The sequence below is a fragment of the Ovis aries genome, chromosome 15 (assembly GCF_016772045.2).
Source record: "Ovis aries strain OAR_USU_Benz2616 breed Rambouillet chromosome 15, ARS-UI_Ramb_v3.0, whole genome shotgun sequence".
Taxonomy (NCBI): domain Eukaryota; kingdom Metazoa; phylum Chordata; class Mammalia; order Artiodactyla; family Bovidae; genus Ovis; species Ovis aries.
The window spans coordinates 78,510,693-78,523,458 of record NC_056068.1 but is presented as its reverse complement, the minus strand read 5'-3'; the positions used below and the strand labels follow the sequence as shown (position 1 = coordinate 78,523,458).

At 38.9% G+C, this 12,766-nt stretch overlaps 2 protein-coding genes across 2 annotated transcripts; one reads left to right on the top strand and one right to left on the bottom strand.

The window, feature by feature from the left end:
* The first annotated feature begins 1,801 nt into the window (after positions 1-1,801).
* Positions 1,802-2,767, top strand: LOC101107550 (olfactory receptor 5T2-like). Its single transcript, XM_012096640.4, has one exon. The coding sequence runs from the start codon at positions 1,847-1,849 to the stop codon at positions 2,765-2,767; it is 921 nt and encodes a 306-aa protein (XP_011952030.3). The 5' UTR covers positions 1,802-1,846.
* A 7,984-nt stretch (positions 2,768-10,751) lies between these two features.
* On the bottom strand, positions 10,752-11,824 carry LOC101108078 (olfactory receptor 5T2-like). The gene has a single exon (XM_027979899.2). It carries the CDS (start codon positions 11,706-11,708, stop codon positions 10,752-10,754), a length of 957 nt encoding a protein of 318 aa, XP_027835700.2. The 5' UTR covers positions 11,709-11,824.
* Between the last annotated feature and the right edge of the window lie 942 nt (positions 11,825-12,766).

Sequence of the window (12,766 nt, the reverse complement as noted above, 5' to 3'; positions counted from 1 at the left end):
CACTGTATTTTTTAGAAGAAGCTTTACGTTATTTTAGAAGTTGATCCTATATTCTTAAAACCTTTAAGAATCATAGTCATTTCCTCTTTAAAATTCTGAGTCCTCTCAATATATTCTAATATGGACACAGTTACACCCAGTAAGATTTTAATTTTGGCATCCAGTAGAAAGCCTGGAAATTTAGAAATGGAAATTTAGAAATGGAAATGGCAACCCATTCCAGTATACTTGCCTGGAAAATTTCATGAAGAGAGAAGCCTGGGAGGCTATAGTCCACTGTGTCCCAAAAAGTTGGACATGACTGAGCGCGCACACACACACCCATTTAACATGTAAGTATTTCACGATCTAAACTTAAACTCACTGTAACATAGAAAATGGAGAAGGCGATGGCACTCCACTCCAGTACTCTTGCCTGGAAAATCCCATGGATGGAGGAGCCTGGTAGGCTGCAGTCCGTAGGGTCGCTAAGAGTTGGACATGACTGAGCGACTTCACTTTCACTTTCCACTTTCATGCATTGGAGAAGGAAATGACAACCCACTCCAGTGTTCTTGCCTAGAGAATCCCAGGGACGAGGGAGCCTGGTGGGCTGCCGTCTATAGGGTCGCACAGAGTCGGACACGACTGAAGCAGCAGCAACATAGAAAATAGAATTATGTGATGTGTGTGTGTGTTGGTACTACCAGAATATAAAATTTACAAAGCTTCCTTACTCTCTAAAGAAGAAACCAGAGGCATGAAGAGTGAATAGGGGAATAAAAATCAAAATCAAATTATGATACATTGCATTTCTTCCCAGCAGAATATTGTTTTGGTGTGTATTAAAAATCACAAAACAAATACATGACAAGTAGATAAGGGACAATACATCTGGATCAAGGATCTGATGACATATATTGTAAAATTATTAGTTATAGTATTAATTTTGTAATCCAGCATTTGCTAATGTTGCAAAAATATATACATCTGGTGATCAAAGCTCAATTATACGGTCATCCGAAATGTGCAACCAAACAAGACGTATTTAAAGGAAATTGTTTTACACATTTATATTTGTGGCTTTGCATATTTAATTAGCCTGTGTGGCTGTGTATTATTTATCTGCTTGAGCATGTACATGTATTAGTACTTTGAAGAGGGAAAACTTTAGAGAGCAGTATTAGTATTGCCCATGGCTTTTAATCATGAGCCTGGCCTGTGAACAAATATTTTAAGTTTCTAAATACTGTGTTATCTGTCTTGAATGAACTATATCATTGAAATGGTGTTACGAATCATAATGGGGCTAATCATCTTGTGAATCAAACTCCCCTTTAAAAATAACCATTCTGATATTATCAGAAATGCTAATGTTCTGATTCTGCAGTTGACTAGATAGTCCTTGCAAGCCATTTTACACAATAACTGAAAGTTCTGGAATGCCGCTATTCTGTTCCAGTGATCTGTACACTGAGATGCCGTCTTATGTGTTTGGATATCGGGGGGACATTATTCTTTATTCAGTCACTCGGTGTGTTTTAATGTGAGTTAGTATGAGAACAGATAACAGGATGCAGTGACACATTGACCAGTTAACCTGCTGGTTTTATAAATTACATGGATTCACGAAGTGGGTGAGCACACAGGTATTGGCATCGGATTGTCCAGTGAGCGGCACGGACACTTTGCCCACTGCTTTGTCACTGTCTCCGGATCAGCAACTCAGAAATTAAACACCCCCCGAAACAGACTGAGAGCATATGTCACAATCCTTTAAGCCACATTACTGAGTTATAGTGTTTTTATTATTTTGTAGTAAATGAATTGTAATTTTATGTTTAAATTTGTTCCATGAGGAGTCACCATGAAGAATACCACTGAAGTTACCATATTTGTACTGAAAGGCCTCACAGATAATTCTGAAATACAATTTATGTTATTTTTCCTGTTTCTAGCAATTTATCTCTTTACTTTGATTGGAAATTTAGGACTGGTTGTATTGGTCATTGGGGATTGCCGGCTCCACAACCCCATGTACTATTTTCTGAGTGTGCTTTCATCTGTGGATGCCTGCTATTCCTCAGTAATTACACCAAAAATGTTAGTAGACTTTATGTCAAAAAACAAAACCATTTTGTTGCCTGAGTGTGCAGCACAGATGTTTCTCTTCACTACTTTTGGGACCACAGAATGTTTTCTCTTGGCTGCAATGGCCTATGATCGCTATGTGGCCATCTACGACCCCCTCCTGTATTCAGTCAGCATGGCTCCCAGAGTCTACGTGCCACTCATCATTGCTTCCTATGTGGGTGGCATCTTGCATGCTACTGTACACACAGTGGCTACTTTCAGCCTTTCCTTCTGTGCCTCCAGTGAAATCAGACATGTCTTCTGTGACATCCCTCCCCTCCTCGCTATTTCTTGCTCTGACACTCACACAAACCAGCTTCTGCTCTTCTCCTTTGTGGGCTCTATTGAGATGGTCACTGTCCTGATTGTCCTGATCTCCTATGGTTTCATCCTCCTGGCCATTCTGAGGATGCGTTCCACTGAAGGGAGAAGGAAAGTCTTTTCAACATGTGGCTCTCACCTAACTGGAGTGTCCATTTTTCATGGGACCATCCTCTTCATGTACGTGAGGCCAAGTTCCAGCTATGCCTTGGACCATGACATGGTCGTGTCCCTCTTCTACAGCGTTGTGATTCCCATGCTGAATCCCATCACCTATAGTTTAAGGAATAAGGATGTAAAAGAGGCAGTGAAGAGAATGTTCTGGAAAATTTGATTTAACTGTAAAGCATATTTTCACTGTAAAAATTAAAAGTTAACTAAATTGAGGGTAAGGTTCTTCTATGCCTCAATATCAAGAAGATATGCTGAAAATATTTTTGCATTATGAATGCATTTCTTTTCTCCCTGGATGTTTTAAAGCAAAGATCAACCCTCTACCTAAACTATACTTATGTGCAGAAAAGCCCATTTGCTATCATCCACGTGCTTCTCAGTAAGTTCCTACCAACATGTGTATATGTGTACATGTGTACATGTGTGCATGTGTGCATGTGTATATGTGTACATGTGTATATGTGTATATGTGTATGCAGAAGCTGTACTGACTGACGGAACGCTAGCACAGTCAAGGACATATGTATATATAATCTTTATTTTATAATGTTGTTTATTAGTTTATCCCCATATAACTTGGATATATAGATTCCAATTTGCATTTATAAATAGTGTTATAATTATAAATGACTATTTTATCAAATACTAATTAATCAATACAAAACTGTAGCTGAAATGACCACATAACCTGGAGTCACTGGTATCTGACTTGGCCTCCATTCTTAGATTTATACATTGTCAGTCATCTAATCCCAGTCTGTGGTTTGGGGACCATAGATAACATGTCCAAGTTCCTGGTGTTACTACCGTTCTGATTTGAGGAAGCAGTTTCTCCTTATTTTAAATTCTTTCAAAGCACAAGCATTATATCCACCTTTGATTTCTCACAGATAATAAAGTCCATGAATTAACACTTACAGACATCATGCTTACATTCAAAAATGACGAAAGAAAACACATGGGTGAGAATGTAAGAGGTTGATTCAAAGGAAATTTAGCTTATATGTAGGGAACAAAGTATAAAGAAGGTTGAGAAGTGCTTGCAAACGAGACTCTCAACCAGGGCTGAACATTCTTGCAAACGAGATGTTCTGCCCTGTGTAGGGAACTAGGTTTAAAGAAGGTTGAGAAGTGCTTGCAAACGAGACTCTCAACCAGGGCTGAGCATTCTTGCAAACGAGATGTTCAGCTAAAAATCCTATTTGTTCCCATGGGAAAAGAACATTGCTTGCACACAAGGATGTTTCTCTGATTCCTCAAAAGGAACAGACCTTGGGACAAAACGGATTCTAAGTTGATAAGGAAGTTCCCAAAACAAAGTCTTAGCTGCAGTAAATAAGCCAAGGTAAAGGTTATCTCGCCCTGCGCCTGCGCACTGTATAGTCTCTAAATCATAGTGCTTGGCAGCTTGCCCTGTAGGTTGTTGTGCAAAAGATATAAAATAAAGCAGCTGTAAGAAGCAAGTGTTAAAATATAAAGATTTAAACCACTCTGCAGTGTTGGTGTGTCATTCCGTCGCCGGCACTTATACGTTGTTAAATTTTACTTTAAATTCGTGCATCCTATAAGATAAATCCACTGTTTATCATGGGTAATGGAAACGTAGTGTCTTTCAGGCCATTTTTCTGTACGTTTGTATCTGTGTGTGCTTCTTACAAATATTTTTGAAAGGAGAGCTTTGTGATCCTGGCACTATCTTACCGTTTTTTCTGACCAAGAGACGTTTATTATGTAACATACAGAAGATTTAGGAAATTAAAAAAAACCCCTCATACAATAAATAATAAGCTTCAAATGAGAGATCAAGATGCAAAATAACACATCAATAAGAATGGAAATTGTAAAAAAAAGGAATCTTAACAATCTTATGTGTGTTTGTGGTCAGTTGTTTCTGACTCTTTGTGACAACAGGGACTCCAGCCAGTCAGACTCCTCTGTCCATGGGATTTCCCAGCAAGAATTCTGGAGTGGATTACCATTCCTACTCTTGGGAATCTTCCAGATTCAGGGACGAAACCCACATTTCCTCTGTCTCCTGCATTGGCAGACATATTCTTTACCACTGAACCACCTGAAAGCCCAACATTGTTATAGGAATGCTGAATCAATGGAGCGGTTGGCAGAGCCATGAACAAATGAAGGTCTTGTTAACTCTGCCTGGTGCAGACAGTGTCATTGGTTGCATGACAGACAAGACACAGAGGACAGCGGAGGAAGCAACAGCACAGCATTCGAGAATTTATATCATTGTAAAAAGTGACTTCATGGTGAACAATCTTTGGAACTTCCTTTCTGTGGTCCACGATTTATCTGTTATTTTGTTAACTTTAGAGCTAAGAACATACCATAACTTTACTAATTTTAGGACTAAGTCAATGAAGAAAGAACAGTTGTGCCCTGCACTAAAGTAGTGACTATTCTAGAAAATGATATGTAGGTTGTCTCTGTTCCTTTATCAAAGTCAAAGTCATTTAAATAATCATATAACTGTAAAACTATGGGCCTTGGAACAAAAATCTCATGCTTTATTTCAGAATTTCAGGGCTGATATTGTAGACATTCATTCCTTCACTTACTCTCCATTCGTCTCTTTCAGTCCGTCAGTTAGCAAGTAACTTTTGAACATCTACTGCTCAAAAGTAGATTTTGGGTTTATTTTAGAAGCTGTTAATACAAAGGCAATTTATTTACACACACTCTATATCCCATAATACTTATAGACCAGGAACTTGCAAAAGGAGAAAGGGCAAAATATCCCCAACTGAATGCAGATTTCCAGAGAATAGCAAGGTAAGAAAGCCTTCTTAAGAGAGCAATATACAGAAATAGACAAAAAGAATAGAATGGGAAAGACTTCAGATCTCTTCAAGAAAATTGGAGATACTAACGGAATATTTTATGCAAAGATGGACTTAGCAAAGAACAGAAACGTCAAGGGCCTAACAGCAGTAGAAGAGATCAAGAAGAGGTGGCAAGAATACACAGAACATTATATAAGAAAGTTCCTAATGAGCCAGATAACCGCAACAGTGCGCTCACTCACCTAGAGCCAGACATACTGGAGTCTGAAGTCAAGCGGGCCTTAGGTAGCATTACTACAAACAAAGCTAGTGGAGGTGATAGAATTCCAGTTGAGCTATTTCAAACCTTAAAAACTGATGTTGTTACAGTGCTGCACTCAGTATGCCTGCAAATTTGGAAAACTTGGCAGTGGCCACAGGGCTGGAAAAGGTCAGTTTTCATTCCAATCCCAAAGAAAGGCAATGCCAAAGAATGTTCAAGCTACAAAACAATTGCTTTCATTTCACATGCTGCCAAGGTAATGCTCAAAATCCTTCAAGTTAGGCCTCAGCCGTGCATGAACCGAAAACTTCCAGATGTACAAGCTGGATATAGAAAAGGCAGAGGAACCAGAGGTCAACTTGTCAAACATCTGTTGCATTATAGAAAAATAAGAGAATTAAAAAAAAAATCTACTTCTGCTTCATTGACTTTGCTAAAGTCTTTGACTGTTTGGATGGCAACAAACTGTGGAAAGTTCTTTAAAAAAAGTGAAGTTGATCAGTTGTGTCTGACTCTTTGCACCCTATGGACTGTATCCTGCAAGACTCTTCTGTCCATGGAATTTTCCAGGTCAGAATACTGGAAAGGGTTGCTACCTCCTTCTCCAGGGCATCTTCCTGAACAAGGGATCAAACCTGGGTCTCCCACACTGCAAGCAGACTTTTTACCCTCTGAGCCGTCAGGAAAATTCTTCAAGAGATAGGAATGCCACACCATCCTACCTGCTGCCTGAGAAACCTGTATGCAGCCAAGAAATGTTTAGAAACGGACATGGGACTCTGGACTGGTTCAAATATGAGAAAGGAGTATTAAGGTTGTATATCGTCACCCTGTATATTTAACTTATATGTAGAGTACATCATGCTAAATACAGGGCTGGATAACTCACAAGCTGGAGTCAAGATGGCAGGGAGTAATATCAACAACCTCAGATATGCAGATGATACCATTCTAATGAAAAAAACCAGCAGGAACTAAAGAGGTTGAAAGAAGAGAGTGAAAAAGCAGGCTTAAAATGCAACATTCAAAAAACTAAGTTGATGGCATTTGGTCCCATCAGTTCAGTCGCTCAGTCGCGTCTGACTTGGTGACACCATTGACTGCAGCACGCTAGGCCTCCTTGTCCATCACTAACTCCCGGAGTTCACATAAACTCATATCCATTGAGTCAGTGATGCCATCCAACCATCTCATCCTCTGTCGACCCTTTCTCTTCCCTCCTTCAATCTTTCCCAGCATCAGGGTCTTTTCTAAAGAGTCAGCTCTTAGTATTAGGTGGCCAAAGTATGGGAGTTTCAGCTTCAGCATCAGTCCTTCCAATGAATATTCTGGACTGATTTCCTTTAGAATGGACTGGTTGGATCTCCTTGCAGTCTAAGGGATCTCAAGAGTCTTCAACACCACAGTTCAAAAGCATCAATTCTTTGGCGCTCAGCTTTTTTTTTCCCCCCAAATTACATTTTCTTTCTTTTTTAAATATAAATTTATTTTTTATTTTTTTCTTTATTTTACTTTACAATATTGTATTGGTTTTGCCATACAACAAGATTAATCACTTTACAGTATTGTATTGGTTTTGCCATATATCAGTATAGTCCAACTCTCACATCCATACGTGACCACTGGAAAAACCATAGCCTTAACTAGACCGACCTTTGTTGACAAAGTAAAGTCTCTGTTTTTTAATATTCTGTGTAGGTCAGTCATAACTTTTCTTCCAAAGAATAAACGTCTTTTAATTTCATGGCTGAAGTCACCATCTGCAGTGATTTTAGAGCCCCCAAAAATAAAGTCTGACACTCTTTCCCATCTATTTGCCATGAAGTGATGAGATTAGATACCATGATCTTAGTTTTCTGAATATTGAGTTTTAAGTCAACTTTTTCACTCTTCTTTCATGCTTATCAAGATGCTCTTTAGTTCTTCTTCACTTTCTGCCATAAGGATGGTGTCATCTGCATATCTGATGTTATTGATATTTCTCCCGGCAATCTAGATTCTAGCTTGTGCTTCTTCCAGTCCAGCATATCTTATGATGTGCTCTGCATGTAAGTTAAATAAGCAGGGTGACAATATACAGACTTGGAGTATTCCTTTCTTGATTTGGAACCAGTCTGTTGTTCCATGTCCAGTTCTAACTGTTGCTTCCTGACCTGCATACAGATTTCTCAGGAGGCAGGTCAGGTGGTCTGATATTCCCATCTCATTATGAAATTTCCACAGTTTGATGTTATCCACATAGTCGAAGGCTTTGGCATGTTCAATAAAGGAGAAGTAGATATTTTTTCTGGAGCTCTTCTGCTTTTTTCCCTCACTAAGAAGAAATCTGCAATATAGATAGCTCCAGGGAACTGCGCTCAAGTGATTAAATTCATTCTAATGAGGATCTCAGCCCGTCCAGAACTCAGGATTCCTCTTTTCTGGGTGTTCCTGGTCATCTATGGAATGAACATGACAGGGAACCTGGGAATCGTCATCCTCACCAGCATGGACTTTCAGCTTCAACCCCCCATGTACTTTTCCTCTGGTACTTGGCTATCATCAATTTGGGCAATTCTTCTGTCATTGACCCTAAAATGTTGGTTAACTTCTTGGTTACAAAGAAAACCATATCTTACTATGCATGTGCAGCCCAGCTGAGTGGATTCATAGCTCTTGTTGTGGCTGAGATTTTTGTGCTGGCTGCTGTGGCCTATGACCGCTGTGTGGCTCTTTGCAGCCCCCTGCTCTACCAGGTGGTGGTTTCTCCACGGATCTGCCTTCTTCTGGTGGCCCTTATACATGTCTGCAGTCTGACCACAGCCCTGACATTTTTTTCCTGTGCATTTTCCATGTAATATTGTTCATCCAATGTGGTCCACCATTTTTATTGTGGTTATGTCCCTTTGTTGCTGCTGCTGCTGCTAAGTTGCTTCAGTCGTGTCCAAGTCTGTGCGACCCCATAGACGGCAGCCCACCAGGCTCCCCCATCCCTGGGATTCTCCAGACAAGAACACTGGAGTGGGTTCCCATTTCCTTCTGCAATGCATGAAAGTGAAAAGTGAAATTGAAGTCGCTCAGTTGTGTCTGACTTTTAGTGACCCCATGGACCGCAGCCTACCAGGCTCCTCTGTTCATGGGAGTTTCCAGGCAAGAGTACTGGAGTGGGGTTGCCATTGCCTTCTCTGGGGAATCTTCCTGACCCAGGGATTGGACCCACATCTCTAGTGTCTCCTGCATTGGCAGGCTAATTCCTTACCATAGCACCACGTGGGAAACCATAATTCTATGTACTTCTAGTCTATTATTTATAAATTTAACAGATGCATAACTGTATCTATTTTCTCTGTTTATGGTTAGTTTTTTTCCTATATTAGTGTTTATTTTCTTAAAAACTAAAATTTTAAACCATAAAATTTATTTTTGTGATGTTGAATTATGTTTAAGAGTCTCTTCAATGCTGAGTGATACACACACACACGCATACACGCACACTATTCAACAACACACTTGCATAGTTGGGTATGCAACTATAACTAATATCAGTGAACATGGTTTAGTTTTGATATTTAGTAGAAGGAACCATGTGAATAGCAGCGAGGAGAGTATCCCAAACAGGAGAAATTACAGCAGAGATATGCATAGGAATAAATACAATAAGGGCTTCCCTGATGGCTCAAATGGTGAAGACGAACCTGCCTGCAATGCAGGAGACCCAGGTTCGATCCCTGGGTCAGGAAGACCCCCTGAATTAGGAAATGGCAACCCACTAAAGTATTCTTGCCTGGAGAATTCCATGGACAGAGGATCCTGGCGGGCTACAGTCCACAAGGTTGCGAAGAGACGGAGACGACTGAGCTACCAGCACTTTCACATGCAGGTAATACAGGTGAGAGGGTTCTGCACAAGAGCTGCTGAATTATAATTTAAACTTAATCCCAATTCAGAGAAGTATCATTAGGTTGGACTCTAAATCTCAGAAGATTGTCTTGGATTTAAAAATAAGGATGCTCCTTTAAGAAGAAAATGAGTTTTTGAAAAATTGTGATTAAAATTAATAAATACAAATGAGCGAAAGCAGGAAAGGAGAATACTACATCTTAAACTTATCTCTGAAGGACACATGTCCTCACAATGAAAATGAGGCCTATTGGAAACAAGGCTTAAACAGGCATGTAGGAGAGACCCTTCTATAATGAGGTTCTTGGGCCTGAGCATGAGGAGTGGGGGTTTCTGCAGGGGCCTATCAGAGTTGAAAGGGTCCTAGGAACAGAGAGCTGAAATCTGAGGTAGCGCCAGACCTGTAATCTAATCCATAAAGGGGGATTGGGGCTCAGCTGTGGAAAGAACCGAATACACAGGCCAGCTATACACTACTCTCTGAATTGTGTTTGTCTTTTTTAATGTGTGATCGTCATAGATGTCAATACCAGGACTTTATTTTCTGTGATAAATTAAAGATTTGTTTAGCACTCAAGCTCTGAATGAAATAACAAAAATGGAAGAAATGCATCCTTACCAATCAACATGGTAGTTAACACCAGGAATTTGAACATGTTATCTATGTTCCCCAAACCACAGACTGGGATTAGATAGCTGCCAATGAATACATCTAAGGATAGATCAGAATGCTTTGAAATGAATTCAGATACCAATGACTCCATGGTATGGGATCATATGAACTGTGGGTTTTCTATTGATTAGTTGGCATTTGATCAAGCTAGTCAGATATAATGTTAATTACAGTTGTGAATATTGGGGACTATACATTCAAGTTTATATCAAGATGAAAGAAGAAAAGAATATATAATATGCTAAAGAAAAGTTACATACACATATGCCTGTGTGTGTTTGTGTTATATCAATCAGCATGTTTTTACATACAAATGTGTATAGGTGTGTGTGCATGTGTGTGTGAGTGTGTGTGGACACCTCTATCAGTGGGATAATATTAAGGCACAAATGGATGATACAATTTTTCTGCTTATAAACATAGATACAAGGTTAGCTATGATGTTTATATCAAAATAAGTTTAAACAAAATAATTTCATCATATCTTCTTGGTATTATGGTACATAACATCACTCTCAATATTTTTAGATTAATTTTTACTGTGATAATATACTTTATTGATAAAGCATTTTTTGGCAAACACTCTCTTCATCGCCTCTTTTACATCTTTGTTCCTTAAACTATAGATGATAGGATTCAGCATTGGAATCACAATGCTATAAATTATAGACACAATCATATCATGATCTGAGGCATAGTTGGAACTTGGCCTCACATACATGAAGAGAACAGTACCATGAAAAATGGACACTCCAGTTAGGTGAGAGCCACATGTGGAAAACACTCTCCTTCTGCCTTCAGCGGAACGCATCCTCAGAATGGCCAGCAGGATGAAACCACAGGAGATCAGGACAGTCAGGACAGTGACCACCTCAATAGAGCCTGCAAAGTAGAAGAGCAGAAGCTGGTTCATGTGAGTGTCAGAGCAAGAAATAGCAAGGAGGGGAGGGATGTCACAGAAGACGTGTCTGATTTCACTGGAGGCACAGAAGGGGAAGCTGAAAGTGGCCACTGTGTGTACAGAAGCATGCAGGATGCCACCCACATAGGAAGCAATGCTGAGTGGCACGTAGACTCTGGGAGCCATGCTGACTGAATACAGGAGGGGGTCGTAGATGGCCGCATAGCGATCATAGGCCATTGCAGCCAGAAGAAAGCATTCTGTGGTCCCAGAAGTAACAGCAAGAAACATTTGTGTTGCACATTCAAGGAAGGAAATGGCTTTGTTCTTTGGCATAAAACCTACTAACATTTTTGGTGTAATTACTGAGGAATAGCAGGCATCCACAGATGAAAGCACACTCAGAAAATAGTACATGGGGTTGTGGAGCCGGCAATCCCCAATGATCAATACAACCAGTTCTAGATTTCCAATCAGTATGAAGAGGTAAATTGCTAGAAACAAGAAGAAAAAGATGATTTGCAGTTCAAGATTGTCTGTGAAGCCTTTCAGTAAAAAGGATGTTACTTCGATGACGTTCTTCATGTTGATGCCTCATGGAACAAACTTGAAGATTTTTTTAAAATTGCAATTCATTTCCTACGAAAAGAATGAATAATGTGACTCAATGGAATGTGATTTGTGTCCTCGTATTTACTTTTTGCCAGAGTATAATTTCCCAGGTGTAGATCAGAACATGGTGACAGGACAGTGGGTCAGGCGTTCATGTCACTCCCTGAAGACTCAAGCGGGAAAATACGTGTATTCATTCACTCATGGGCTGAATTCATGCCATCTAAATCCATTAGATAAACCAGTTAATTTACTACTGCATTCTATTAGTTGCTTCCATATTAAATTAGCTTAAAACACCAAATTATTGGCTAAAATCAATTTCCTTCCTACAACAATAACATGACCTACTGTATCAGTGTGTAGATACCTGGAATAGGATATCAGCATTCTAGTTACTTTCAATAACTATGTAAAATGATTTGTTATAATTTGTCTATAAAATGAAATCATTAATATTGATTTAACAAAGTGGAGTAAATAAAAATTTATTTACAAATATTGTAACGTAAAATACATTAATAAAACTGAATATTCAAAATGATGTTTAATAGATAATGCTAAATAGCCTGGTCCTACAGGGTAGCAAAATCTCAGACTATAGTATTTTATAAGCTATTCCATAGCTCATAAATTCTTTCTAATTCTTTTAGCCCTTCTCAGGTGTATCCAAAAGAATAATGAAGATTTTTTTTTTAAGATGATGGGCCATGATTCAATTATTATATGACAACATGTTTCATTCAAATATATTTCTCCATTATTTTGCATTACATTGTTCTTTTTCTTTTACTAAATAATCACTCATTTATTACTTTTGAATATCTAAAGTCTTTGATTTTCAGCTGTCTCAAGACTTGTGGTGAAAATGTAAAGAATTTTTTTGAAAGAACAAAACAAAACATTTTTTCCAAATTATTATACTTGTCTCAATATCGTTTACTGTGGATCCAGTGAATTATCAACTAGACAAGCTGAGTCACAGTTAAAGTCACTTGTAAAAAATTGTAACTGAACTATGACAACAATAA

Coding starts and splice junctions, on each gene's coding strand:
- LOC101107550 (XM_012096640.4), top strand. CDS start 1,847: ATGAAGAATACCACTGAAGTTACCATATTTGTACTGAAAGGCCTCACA.
- LOC101108078 (XM_027979899.2), bottom strand. CDS start 11,708: ATGAAGAACGTCATCGAAGTAACATCCTTTTTACTGAAAGGCTTCACA.